This window comes from Megalops cyprinoides, chromosome 6 (assembly GCF_013368585.1).
Source record: "Megalops cyprinoides isolate fMegCyp1 chromosome 6, fMegCyp1.pri, whole genome shotgun sequence".
NCBI classification, from domain to species: domain Eukaryota; kingdom Metazoa; phylum Chordata; class Actinopteri; order Elopiformes; family Megalopidae; genus Megalops; species Megalops cyprinoides.
Window position 1 is genome coordinate 10003366 of NC_050588.1, and position 14507 is coordinate 10017872.

Genomic DNA, 14507 nt, shown 5'->3' on the forward strand with positions numbered 1-14507 from the left:
TTTTGGGGGGGGGGGGGGGGGGGGGGGGTGCGGTGAAGAAAATGAATACAAAGACCAGATCTCTGAGAAGGACTGTAACCAGAAAGGTGCAGGTTGACCAAAGGAACTCTTAGGGAGCACTGTTGTTATCCCTGTCAGTAGTCAACTTAATCTGAGTTGTATACAAATGTACAGTTGCACGAACGGATAAACTATTAGCTTTGCGCTGTTTTCTACATAGTTCCAATGGATTTATTATTTGACAAATGTGTAAAGCCCCCTGATTTTTAAATCAATTTTGCATTGTACATGCAGTGATCGCTGTACCATGTTATCTTATGCCTTCAGCTTTTAAGAGAGCGGCATTACTGTTTGAAATGCAGGTGTGGTTAACATTGTGCCACTAGATCTTTCGACGAGTGTATTATTTTACATATAATTACATAACATTTTTATCCATTGAAAAATGGAAATGATTTCGCTGTTCACCTCTCACGGGCAACTTACATTAAAATGGCAGCTTAATTATACCACCATGAATGAGGAGTTAGTAAAGAAATTCACTCTTGCTTCGCCTTGACGCATTTAGTCAGTGCGCCCTGTATGCTCCTGAAGTTGCTCTTCTTCAAGTCCCCCAAAATCCAAAGCTGTAACCCCCAACCTGGGAGTTATTTCTGTCCTCATCATCAGTGTAAGCTGTCCAGACCTCTGTGGCTTTTTGGCCGGAGCTGCAGAACGGACCATGCATTTGCGCACTTGTTCGCTAAGTCTGTAGGCTCCGCCCGAATAAGCCACTTCCCATTCTCAACAACAGATCCACTCTTCGCAGTACAAAGGTAGACCTCTGGAGATATCGTCGCATCACTTGCTCCTGACACATCTACAGGTAAGAACAGCCCGTTGGGTTTTCCTTCTTTTATATATTGAGCTTTGTATTCTGAGCATGTTTACTGCTTATAAAGTTCATATATAGCGGATATATATTATGTATATGTGTATGTAAATGTAGCAGGATTTCTCAGCTCGTAGCTACAGCATGCTTTAATGCAATTTGTCCGTGTTATCATTTCATTTATCATTTCATTTGTTTCCCAAACATAACAAAATAGTTTTACAAACCAGCTTCTCCCTGTGTTCTTCACTAAAGTGTAATCCACTACTGAATTGCGTTTTCTTCCCGGTAGCCGGTAGAAACGATGAATAACAGTGAAGTGACGCGGGAAGACTCTGCTAGTTAATGTCAGCGAATTACTTTTTAACATCATAACATGACATAACATTAGAGATACATAGGTACAGGAACAGAGACGATGGGGACGGATACAGGCACAATTATGATTGTTAATAAGATTATTACGGTTATCATTTTTACTGTTGTTGTGCCTTTCATCATTTGTATCGATGTGATTGAGCAGGTAATATGGTTAAATTGCAAATTCCCTTACATAGATTATCTTGTTAACGCACTTGTTCATGAAATGAAATTGCTTCATGAGTGTGCTATCGTGCTATAAGAATTCCTTTATAGTACAGAGAATGTTTGTTTGTCTAAATCCATGTTAAACGTTTTAACTTGTTTCCATCAAACGTCATGCTGTATGTTAGGTACTCAGTGATTTGAATTGGGAGGACAGACGGGCTTTTCCCACGTGGGTGTTGCGAGTTGCTTTACTGCTTCAGATTAAGATTTAATTAAAGCTTTATAATTGCACCTTCTTTTGGTGTCGTGTTTACGAATGAAATGCATCAGTTCTCAAAAATACTCATTTTTATGTAGATGGAAATTATCGTAAAGCAACCTAGTGCAGATGGAGCTGAAGTACAAAACAAGCGAAAATGAAAAGAAATGGGGGTAACTTGCACCATGTGCATAACATTGATCTCAAGGCACTGAGACCCCTTTATTAATATTAGCCTAAATGGAGCTAACCAAAGACAGTGTTTTGATCTCATATGCACAACCTTGTTTGAAAGAACAGGGAGTAACAAAGTAGAAAAGCAGAACTTTCTGAATGCCATCACTCAGACAAAATGCTGAAATGAGTCCTAGATATTTGTCCTGTTGGGTTTGAGGTTGTCTCCACTAAAGGACTCTTACAACAATGATCAATAGCTAACCTTACAGCAGTCAGCAAACATTTCTAATTGAAACTTTAGAAGCTTCCTGGAGATGTTCAACAGGTATTTGAACATGAACCCAAGAAAAAGAGTTAATGTAGACATAAAAAACAAACAATATGCCAATATGTCCTTTACAAGGGCGATTTATCAGTGCTTTGTTACAATTTCAAGCTGAAATCCTTGGCTTGGCTTTATAGAGGACTGCCGCAGGTGCCTTTTAAGATGATGCTTTGTTGTCGGAACTGCCAGAGGCTAATCTGAAGCGTAAGCCCACAGACACCTCTCGCTTCCAAAACAGGGATTGAGGACACCTGCTTTCAGGTGACGGCGGCTTCCCTGTCGCCGGTGTAATCGGGTCTGAATGGTCAGGGATTGTGCTCGTCTGGTTTGGCTTGGCTGCGTATGACAATTTGACATATCTGGGACGATATGACATCCTATGTGGCACATATCCACACGATATGTGCCATCCTTCTCAGGCTGTTAACAATGTAGAGAGCATCTCTGTAAAATTGTACGCGAGGAGTAGGGACTGACAGCACCGGTTGTACATTGCTGGCTCCAGTTACCAGATCAGGCAGAGGAAGTCCAAAAGCACTTTTGTCAAAAGGATCCCTGTGTTCCCCTCCCATCTTACTGCAAAGACAAAAGACCCTACTGGACAGAGTCATTTTTGAGGCTGTATGAATTTCTGGTGGCAAAATTCACAGAAACTCTATGTGCCATATCAGTAACCTGATAATTCATCAGTGCCATTGGAGGAAGGGGTCTGAATCCTTCATATGAAGTCACTTCAGGTGACTGACAGTGATAGCTGTGTCCTAGAAGTGAGAGCTAAGACGGACATAAAGAGCCTATCTAACAGACAATCAACTCCCTGGTCTACAGCGCTGACCTTGACCGATGCTGGTGATTATGGAAGTAACTGACCTTGTCTGTGTCCCCCTGACTCCAGACTGACCCCAGACCGTGGGAATTTTCACACCTGTAAGAGTAATCCTCTTCGTATGAGTTAGGAGGGAGGCCTTTGAAATGTAACATTGAACACTAGCTCGATGCGTGTGTATTATGATTAGTGGTGTGGACTTTAAAAAGCAGGCAGGTGCCACCTTAATAAACTTTATTGGTCAGCTGAGTTTCTTTTCAGATACCATCTGTTTTTGTTGTCGATTGTCTGACCGAATACCGAATACTGACCGAGATGCTAAAGCAAAAAGAAGCACAGGCAAACATTCAACCATTTCTGTTTGTCATTCTGGTAGAAATCCCTGCAGAACTTTAAGTCAACATGGGTCGCAAAGAGCCAAACAGCCCCTGGAAGAAGAGCACGGACAACATCCGGGATGTGTTCGACTTTGTGGAGGTGCTGGGATCGTAAGTATCTGCCTGATAGTGGGTCGCACCTCATAGTAAAGGAACCAGTTGTGACCAATATGCAAACAGCTACTCTGGACCCACAGCCACCTCAGTACTTCACTTATATGGCTTCTAAGCCCAGAAGGTAACACGACCAGTGGAAGTCTATCAAGGGCACAGGTTTAATGGCAACATTTTTTACTCAAGTCAGGTGTTCAGAAAGTAAGATGACTAGACATCTTCCTAATATTTCACAGAATTTCCCTGGGAAGCATGACATCAACTTTATTTGTACAGAAAACTTGTCACCTCTCTTTGTTGGTTTAAGCAGGTGGGAGGGTGAAAGTTTAGCATCTCACTCACTGGCAAATTCTTGGAAAAGCAGTAGTTTTTTATGTAAGAGCCACAACGTTAATACTGTATTATGTGGTCCCTGGGCAAACCTTGTTAGTGTGTAGGACCTTGCTTTGAGTCAGAGGTTGAGTAATCGAAATTACTTTGCTCATTAAGGCAGACCAGATGCCATTGCTGGCCTGAGCGTATTTGTCCAGGATCTCCTTTACGGCTGCACTGGAGGGCATTCTGGCAGCGCGTTGGACGTAATCTTCAGAGGCCCTAATCATGTCCGCTACGGTCTGAGATTAATGGCTCAGTGACAAGACAGCCAGGAACTCTTTTTGTCAATGAATTCCTGTGTCTCCAGTCAGGTCTCACTTAAAAAGCGCATTTCTTCTCCATAGCCTTTTATTTATAATGTGAACTCTGAATTTAAAAAAAAAAAATTTGAAAAAAAATTATACTGATTGCAAAACACAGAAACTCAACATTCAATGTCCTGCAGATACAGTTTGTCAAGTTGAATCTTATGCATATTTTGGTATTAGCCTAAAAAGTGTCGAATTCTAGCTATTTTAACACAACTTGATAACGGAACAATAGTAAAGAATTAGGAACAATAATGGATTAGTAAGATTAGGAACAATAATGTAATGCTTGATATCACAATACAGCGTAGTAAGTACTCTACAAAAGTGATAGTTTGAATTACAGTTGGAAGTTTTCTCTTTCTGTTGTGCCTCTAACATGGAGAGTGCCAGATGTTTTTGAGCAGACATGACCGTGAATATTTCGTGGATTATGTCCACAAGAGCTGGGGTTTACCCCTGCATCCTCACAGAAGCCTCTGACTTGTGTTGAGTCACGGTCAATTTAACAACGTCTAAGCTGTTCTTATCACCCTCGACAACAGGCTTAGACCGGACCACATCCAAGCTCCTTTGTAAATACGTGTCTGTATGGGCTCCTTATGTTAGCACGCCGTGGCTGAACATGAGATTCGCAGAGGGGGTGGGGGGGGGCTAGGCAGGCCAGGTGTCCCCTTCAGAGGACGTGCCTGGCGCATGTGATATCACTCGTGACATCACCACGAGTACAGGAGTGTGATCCGCAGCAAGCAGCCAACCTGTTGCTTATGCTGGGGATGTGGCGTGTTGATGCATCTGCTTATGGAGGTTGAAATGAGGTTTGGTTTGGTCAGGAGGGTCAGCTGAGGGATTGGCGGCATGCACTTAGGTTGTACGTCCTGGCGAACAGTCTTTATCTGCATGTGGTGCTCATTTGTGTAGAAGTAAACCACAGTCATCAGGTATTGTGGGCACGAAGAAAGGGTAGGAGAAGATAAGATATTGATAAGAGGTTAGGATATTACAGATGATGTTGTATACTGTAGCAGAGTAGGAATGGTATGGTATGTTATAGTATGGTATGGCATGGTTTGGTATGGTATGATATGATTAGATAGGAACAGTGAAGTTGGTAAGGACTGATGAGGGAGTTACTATAGAGCACATACAGTGACATGGGCATAGAGTGATTATGGGCATGTTAGATACGAGGAGAGGTCTTTATTCGGTGAGGTTTTTATAACAGGGTAATAGTGACATAGAGAGAGGGACAGTTGCTGATGTAAAGTTAGTAATTTACAGCATATGATCACATGGCTTGTAGCAGTGCAACAATGTTTCTGAAACATTACCAAGATATTGAGACAGTTTAATTTCAGTGGGACTACTGCCTGGAAGAGTGCTTGGTACACGAAAACATTGAGGATCTTCAGAGTGTTTCATCAATGGAATGTTTGCTTTCAGAACAGTTAACATGAATCACCAATGCTTTTGTGAATGGTGAAGGCCTGTGAAAATCTAAGAATAGCATCAACCCACAACTAAAGGCAACTAAGGCAACAAGGTCTCTGTGGTGAAGAATGCCCATTTACAAAATTTATCGGAACAGATCTCTGAGTTATTGATTTCTATTTATCATCAGTGAACACTGTGAGATGGGGAGTGATTGTCAACCATGATTTACATGATTTCCATACATACATACATACACACAACATGTTCATAGGAAGAGGCAGATTTGCATTGTTTTAGAGGTATTACCTTGAGACTCATTATCAGACAGCACAGAATTGTGAAGGAGGAGCCTGGTGTAGGTCTCCTGTACCCTCCCAAAGTCCCAGACCTCCTCTGCCCTGAGTCCTCCACGGGTGCTATTACATAATGGATTTCAGCCCTAATCCACTTGCTGGGACAGCTATTCCCAGGCAATGCCCAAGATAGAGCAGGAAGAGAGGAACAGCGGGGAAACTTAAATTAATCCCTTGCCTGTCAATAGAGTAACTGCGAAATAACCCTCTGCCTTTCCTTGTGACCAGGGCTAGATTAGAACAGAAATGGTAAATACATGGACTGCCTTTCTATAGTGCTTTTCTACTCATTTTGAGTACTCAAAGAGCTTTACAGGTTTATACCTCACATCTACCTAACAGTGGCCATGCAAGGTACCAACTGGCCACTGGGAGCAGTTTGGGGTTCAGTGTCTTGCTCAAAGACACTTCAGCATTCTGCCAGGAGAAACCAGATTTGAACCAGGGACTTTCTGATCCCCAGACACCTGCTCTACCTCCTGAGCCACTATCACCCAGACCAAAGAAGCCTTGAAAAGTTACTGTAGAATGTATTCTGTTTTCAGTACTGCATATTCATAATGTTTGCCAAATTGGCACAGGTTGGGATGTGGTCTTTCTTTGTGCACTGCTCTCTCTGTGGCATTAAATACATTTACATACCATTGCTCTTATCCCTTTGGATAAGAGAGTCTGCCAAATGACCAAATTACCAAATGTAACACAGTCACACACAAATTAACCAGTTTTATTTAGCATGTTTGTATTTGCATATTTTGATGCAAATCTCTCCTCATTTGCACTGCATAGTGAAATAGTCTCTATCCATGGTCACGCAAGCACCAGTCAGCTCTGTAGTGGACTGGGGTAGTGGCATTGTTTTTGCTGCCTCATGAAATTTTGACTGTTGTGTAACAGTATAGCATATTTTCATGTAGATCTAACAAAATATTAATGTAATCTAAAACTTAATATAAGACATTGCTATTGCAATTAAAAGCTATAATGGAGGACTCTGACAAGTAGGTATAACTTTTTGTTAGCATATGCAGATTGGATGGTAGCATGAATTCACAGGAAGGATAAAATGACGCACATTACCCGTCCCTGTACCTGAAATGCTGGGTTTCAAGTTCAAACCCAAGGAGGGAAACTGATGCCATGCTCTTTGTCAAAGGGCTGCACCTGGACTGTGTAACTGTGAACTTTCTGCTGTGGCCAGCTGATTGAATGCAGTGCCAACCAGATCTCTCCCACACGTCTGTCTGCACAGGGGTGCGTTCTCGGAGGTGTTCATGGTGAAGGAGAAGAAGACGGGGAACCACTTCGCCCTGAAGTGCGTGAAGAAGAAGCAGCTGAGGGACAGCAACCTGGAGAACGAGATCGCCGTGCTCAGGAGGTGAGAGAGAGAGAGAGAGAGAGAGACTGCCATGATGCAGCTGTCCAGGTGTCACGAGCGCCGTGGTAATGTGTGCGTCGCCTCCATCTGCCCGAGCTGATTGAGGGTCTCGAAGTTGTGTTCAGAAGGTCTCTGATTTTCTGAGCCACTCCACACTCGCAGGTGTTTAGTATGTGAATTCGCTCGGGGTGGAGCACAAGGGTGGAGGTGAATTCAGTTTATGGACCCAATGCAAAAATGGAGTCCTTTCTGTCTCTGGGCACTTTGGAACTCATCTGTGGAAATCCTACCACCGTACTGAGTTTGAATTGTATTCGCAAGCCTTTATAAGAGCATGCAATAAGAAAAAATAAGCAAGAATGATTAAAAGTGGTGCAAGAAATGTTAATCGATCGCTGTAGTAACTGGTGCTTGATTTCTCTGCATGTCCATCTCTGTTCTAGGATTAAACATGATAACGTGGTGGGCCTGGAGGATTTTTATGAGAGCCAGACTCATTACTACCTTGTCATGCAGCTGTGAGTACTCAAGCTGTTCACCCCTCCGTTCATTCATTTATTCATTCATTCCTCTATTCATCAGATCACAGTATAGACAGTTTTCTGTTAATGAAGGTAAGGCTTTAGGCTGCACTGGTTGCTAGGGAGAGGAATACATTAAATAAAAGCAGAACATTCACTCACACACACACACACACACACACACACTCCCTCTCTCTTCCAATCTCTCTCTTTCTCTATCGCTCCCTTTCTTTTTCTCTCATTCTCCCTCTGCTCATTAACTGAGCATATCTGTCCAATCAGACATCTTACATGATTGTACACTCCGATGCCCTTGGTCACAAGCAGGCATGCAGTATTAGCAAGTTGTTTTACTCATTGGAAAATCTACCCATCAGCAAAGGTGAGGCAGATCGGTGAGAAGAGCATCACATGGTAGACAGCAAGCGTAGACCCTAGTGCTTTTGGATAGAATGGGATGCAGTGCAACTGTTGGTGAAATGACAGTGAAATAGTGGCAGGGAAAGATGAAGGAGCCTGAAAATCCCGTTGAGATAACGTAATGTGGGGTGACGGTTTAACAGAAATGGAGCATCGTGTGTGTTCTTACTCCCTTGTCTGTCTGTTTCTCTCTGCCATTTAGTGTTTCAGGTGGCGAGCTGTTTGACCGGATCCTGGACCGTGGAGTGTACACGGAGAAGGATGCCAGCAAGGTGATCCGGCAGGTGCTGCAGGCGGTCAGCTACTTGCACCAGAACAGCATCGTGCACCGTGATCTCAAGGTACAGTGTCAACACACCATCTCTCGGCAAACTCCCACTGCTTTCCACTGAACTGACCCACTGAATTAAGATCAGTTTTATGGCCTGAAGCTATACTATCAATACACCAGCACTCAGCACGTTCAGACTGAACTAGGACCAGTTTTTTTGACCAAAGGCTATTGATATTAGGTCTAACGACGATTTGTTCCTGTCCTCAAGGGTGCTAAGGTCTTGTGGTTTTCATTCTCATTTAACCATTAATTGTTTAATTATTTGGACAGACTGCTATTTGGACAGGCAGACATCTTTGCAGGTGTGGAGAACCTGATGGTGTGTGCATCTATGGAGCAGGACAAATAAGCCCTTTACTGGCTAAGCCATATCAAAAGACAACTTTGAAATAAGGTCTCATGTATAAGAAAATGCTTGTAAGGCCTGTGCTTAGTGTATGAAAGTGCTGTTGGTCAAGACATGATGATCAAAGTTTTGGATCCCTCCCCCCCCCCCCCCCCCCCCATGATTCTCAACAGCCAGAGAACCTGCTGTACTACAGCCAGGACGAGAACGCCAAGATCATGATCAGCGACTTTGGCCTTTCCAAGATGGAGGACCATGGTGTGATGTCCACCGCTTGCGGCACTCCAGGATATGTGGGTAAGGAGGTGCTGATGCCTGAAGGAATGCATGGTCAGACTGTAACCTCGAGCACTGATACAGATTCACACATTAGATTCAACCTCTCCTCTAATAGCTGTCGGATGAAAGGAGAGATAAGGGAGTGTTACGTGGTGTGAGAGAAGCCATACCCAGGGATACATCAGATTAAAGTTATAACAACTTAAGGGCAATAAAATTTTCTAGTGGGAGTTGATTAGATTGGGAAAACTGTCATTTAAAAGTGTTTGCAAAGTTAACTCATAGTTGTGGATCATTTGATTTCTGAAGCCAGCAGATTTTTTCCTGAACTTATCTCTAATGGAGCTGCAACAGCTGTCGAAAGGAAAAACCTTCAATATCACATTTACTCCCCTCAGCCCCTGAAGTCCTGGCTCAGAAGCCCTACAGCAAAGCAGTGGATTGCTGGTCTATTGGAGTCATCACTTACATACTGTGAGTACTACATAAGAGGTCAGAGCCACTCTACACTGGAAAATGTCTGCTTATAGACTCCAAATAAGCTGCAGTTCCACTGACCTCACCTTAGCAGAAGGTCAGCTGTACCTCTGAGGTAAACCATCGCAAGAGTTTCCATAGGGCTGATAGCGCATTGGCTAACCGCTTGCATGACAGTAGGTTGGCCGGTTGCCTAAGTGAGTCAAGGGGAAGAGTGGGCGTGTTTTTCCTATCTTGTCATTATGACATCAGCGTCCACCTCAGAGCTGTAATCAGGTTTGGTTTGGCACCGTTTCCCAGATGACAGGCCTTTGTGAAGTTTACGTCAGTGTTCAAAGAATTTTATGCTTTTTTGTTCTGTGTCAAGACACCTGTAATGATACACAACAACCCAGGCATTTCAGCAGAAAGCCTTCAGAATAGCTTGTTGTACAAGGCACAGCATGGTGGACAGGTCCATGGAACCGGCCTGAAGATTTGAAGTTTTGAAGATTTAAGCTAAAATATTGTGCTAGCATCCAGCCAATTCAGCCAATGCTTATCTCAAGATAGGTAGCACAGTCTTTGTGTATCTTGAAGAGTTTGCACAAGACAACAAACATTTACTACACTGTACTGTCCACTATACAGTATATAGTCAGTGTCAGTGTCCGCCAGGTTTTCTTACCCTGTCATTTTTTAATGAGCAAATGCTCATTTGGGGAGAAGCTGCACTCATTTATTTACAAAACTATACTTTAGGTAGGTGAATGAAGCCTGGAAAAAATGTATGCCAGGTGGGTCAATTGTAATGATGATCTGGAGCCAACAGTGATTGAGATGAGAGCAGGTAAATTGTACCTGAAATGCAGTCCGCCATTTTGGCTTGCGTTAGAGCATCATACGCATAGCTGAAGCAGGCCAGTGGAAACCTGGCTCGCATGAAGGCTTTACAGTTCCTGGGGGGGGCGGGGGTGTGTGTTATAGAAACCTGTTAAGCACCATTAGCAGAAATAAGCTCATTCTGGCAAGGGCTTGGTTCCCTGGCTTTTCTCTGTAGGGGTGACGGTAACACTCTTCGGAAAGAGGGATGGCACTGAGGTAGTGATGATAGGGCGCCCTCTTGTGGAAAATACCCTATCACAGGAATGGCAAGATGTGGCAGTGTATCCAAGATTTTGACCAAATGAGAACCACAGAACCCACAAGTTTTTACTCTACTTAAACATTTAGAAATTTATTAGAAAAAAATAAGGCATAAGGCAACAGATGCAATTGAATACTGTTTTGAACTATTATACTGAACCAGAAAATCTTAATTTACTGTAGGATTAGGTCCATTTGCTCCCACTATTGTAAATTGGCCTGTAGAGTAATTTTTTGAATGTCATCACACCACAGTGTTGATCATAAAAACAGATTAAATTAACCAGGTTCTCTTGCTCTTTCTCACTCTGTCTCTCTGTCTTTCCTTCTCTCTCTATCTATCTTTCAGGTTGTGTGGATACCCCCCTTTCTATGAGGACAATGAAACACAGCTCTTCTCAAAGATCATGAAGGCACAGTACGAGTTTGACTCTCCCTTCTGGGACAATATCTCAGAGTCTGGTGAGCTTGCTGTCTTTGCTCCTGCTTTTGGAATTCAGGGGGTAATATTTCCATACAAATTGCAGAAAATTTTAAGACAACAGCTTACTGTACCACGTAGTTTTAAAGTCTTCATATTTGTATCACGGGATCCTCTTCACTTCTCGCAAATAATAAATAGACTCGTTTGATGCAGGGCAGAAAATCAACCAGTCAGACTGTATTTGATATGGCACTGCCAACCAATGAAATGCGAGAGAGCTTTTTACAGAGCATGTCTTTTAATAAAACCATCACTTGTTGGGGACATAAATTACATTACATTACATTACATCACATCATTTAGCAGAAGCTTTTACCCAGAGCAACTTCCAAATAAGTGCATGACCTGAGATAAATCAGTTATCACAAAACTATTTGGAAGTTTCCTGACAAATTTGGCATATAAGGCCGATCAAAGAAGGATGGAAATTGTACTTGGGAATTGGGAATAAAAATTCAGTCACTGATGTGGACTGCCGTTCTCCCCGGGTCCCTACAGCCAAGGACTTCATCCGAAACATGATGCAGAAAAACCCCAGCATGCGCTACTCCACCGAGGAGGCACTCAGGCACCCCTGGTGAGTACTGGCTTGGGGATTGGATGTCTGCGATATCAACCAAAGACATTCACAAGACTTGCCCAATCAGAATTATGACTCGCTGGAGTTCCTTCATTGCAGAATTATTCCAGCATTGTCTAGGTTGCCAAGCTGGAATCACCCAGAGTCCCTGTGTTTTTCTGCTAAGTGTCCCCTCCTTGGTATTGCAGGATTATTGGTGAGACAGCCCGGAGTCAGGACATCTACCACTCGGTCAGTGAGCAGATGCAGAAGAACTTCGTCAGATCCAAGTGGAAAGTGAGTTCCACACCTGGGGCCACAGCGCAGCAGGCCAACACTAGAGACTTTTCGTCATGGTGTCTACATTCTACTTCATGACTCAAATTTGAAATTTGTGACAGAAATGTTAAAGGCCTTTTGGATACTTCTCTGAAAGAATAAAATCAAGGAAAATTCTGATAAATGAGAAAATGATCTTCCAAATGGGTGAAAAAATGTTCAGTTACACTTGATGCCATTGTCCACTGATTTACCGTTTCATAAACATCTCATTTCATAATGCATTTATAGATATCATTAGCTGATCTTTCCCCCTTGTTGTCATTATGGGAAGTTTTAATCTTCTTTCTTCTTAGATGTAAAAATGATTTATGATTACTAATTGACAAAATTTTTGGTCATAAATATGTAATGTCATGAAACTGTTGTAATTTGGATACAAACACTTCACAGAGTTAAATAATCCAAATTATCTGTGAGGTAATGAAAATGAACCATCTGTGAAACTGTCAAGGGGCTCAGGCAGGGACTCAGGCACAGACAGGAAGGCACAATGAACAAGGCGAGTTTATTGTATCCAAAACGGTATCCAAAAACGAGGTCAGAACAAAAAGTCAAAAACCAGGGAAAACACGGCGAACAACAACCAGAAAACAGACACAAAAAATCGAGGTCGAGAGGAACAAGCAGGGTCGCAAAAACGGGCAAGCAAAACAGAACAAAGAACAGCTGGTAGCGAAACAGGTGGACTGAGACGAACTAGCAAAGAGCACTCAACAAACAGGGAATATATATGGAGAGTCAGATGAGGGGATGAGATGCAGGTGTGCAGGCAGGCGGGTGATCAGGCACAGGTGGGCGGAGACAGGGCGGAGAACAGGGCAGGGCTGGAACACAGGGGGAGAACGGTAAACATGAGCACATGGACAGCGAAAACGACAAAGCCAGCTAAGAAGCCGCCGTACTGACAGAAACTGATCACTAGCTCAGCCAGCTGTCAATTTACATTTGAATAGCAGCATGTCTGGAAAATGTCTGGATGATTCCCCCCCCCTCCTATGTTTTCTTTTTTGAAGATCCCCATAGATGCCCTCATATGTGATTATCAGTGTACTATGTCAGACTAAAGGCAGTGTCCTGAACAGAATGGTAATATGTGCATGCGTGTGTGTGTTTCAGCAAGCCATCAATGCCACTGTGGCCATCAACCACCTGAAGAAGCTGCATCTGGCGCACTCAGAGGCCTGCCTCAGACGGCGCCAGGAACCTGTGCCGGCCATCCACGTGATGGACGTGTCCTCCGCTGACCCCTCCCACAGCAACACGGACGCTGAGAAGACGGCAGCCAATGGGGACGTGTGTCACATGACCCTGCCAACCAACCCTAACGAGCCCAGGGGCCACCATCACTCGCTGAGGACGTGCAACAGCGAGCCGATGCATGCCCTCACCATCGACGAGACAGGACAACACGCCTACCACTCTGCGGCGGCCAAAAGGTACCTTATTACGCAATAAGAGGCTTAACGCAGAGCACTGTGGTGGCTCAAATGAGCCTTTGTTTCTCTTTGTTCACTGCTTTGTGGAAACCCCTGAGGCCAGGTGACTGACTCAGTGCCCGCTGCCCTTTTTGTGTTGCAGCTGTGAGAAAATGACCACTGGCACCAACAGCGAAGGCCAGCCCTTGCAGACCAGTGTGTGCTCTGTCATGTGATTGCCCGGCCGCCAGCGATGGGGGAGACAGAGAGGTAAAGCCCCACCCATCTGTTCCTGTCTCCCTTGTCAGAGGATTCCTACAGATCAGACCTGCACATATTATGAATAGCATGTGTCTTTGTATCTTTGATTAAAGTCTCTCTCTCTCTCTCTCTCTCTCTCTCGTTCTATCAGGTTGGACTGCTCCAATGTTGGGGCTGAGCTTGTGTCTCAGCCACTTTGAGTAGGCAAGCCCACAGCACTTTGGTGGAGGGGGCGTTTCCACAGGAATGAGATTTGATCCCATGACCAGTGATGCCGGGCCTGAATCCGGTGTGTGTCAGAGGAGTGCCAAGACACCCACACACTGAAACACATAATTTACACAATGTACCTAACATTCCAGAACTTTTTCGTAGTGGGCAGCACTGCAGAAGAGGTCAAGCGCCCTCTAGTGGTGCCACTCTTGAGCGTATACATTATAACACAAAGGAACTGTATTTTTTTATGTTTGCTCTAATTGAAGCACTGGGAGGGGAGCAGGAAAGGCATTAACGTAACATAACGCTGTGACACGCTTTTCTGTGTGGTATCGTTCAAGTGGTTTAATTCAAGCATGCTCTTGGGAAGACACAACTGAATGTAATTTCTGTGTTGTGAGCT

The 14507-nt window shown here is 43.7% G+C and overlaps 1 protein-coding gene across 1 annotated transcript; it reads left to right on the top strand.

Moving 5' to 3' along the window:
- Positions 1–793: 793 nt before the first annotated feature.
- On the top strand, positions 794–13863 carry LOC118778932 (calcium/calmodulin-dependent protein kinase type 1D-like). The gene is made up of 12 exons (XM_036530734.1): positions 794–865; positions 3363–3474; positions 7200–7325; positions 7769–7843; positions 8469–8607; positions 9120–9243; positions 9624–9699; positions 11177–11289; positions 11810–11888; positions 12080–12167; positions 13329–13648; positions 13791–13863. Exons 2-12 carry the CDS (start codon positions 3389–3391, stop codon positions 13861–13863), a joined length of 1299 nt encoding a protein of 432 aa, XP_036386627.1. The 5' UTR covers positions 794–865; positions 3363–3388.
- Positions 13864–14507: the final 644 nt, after the last annotated feature.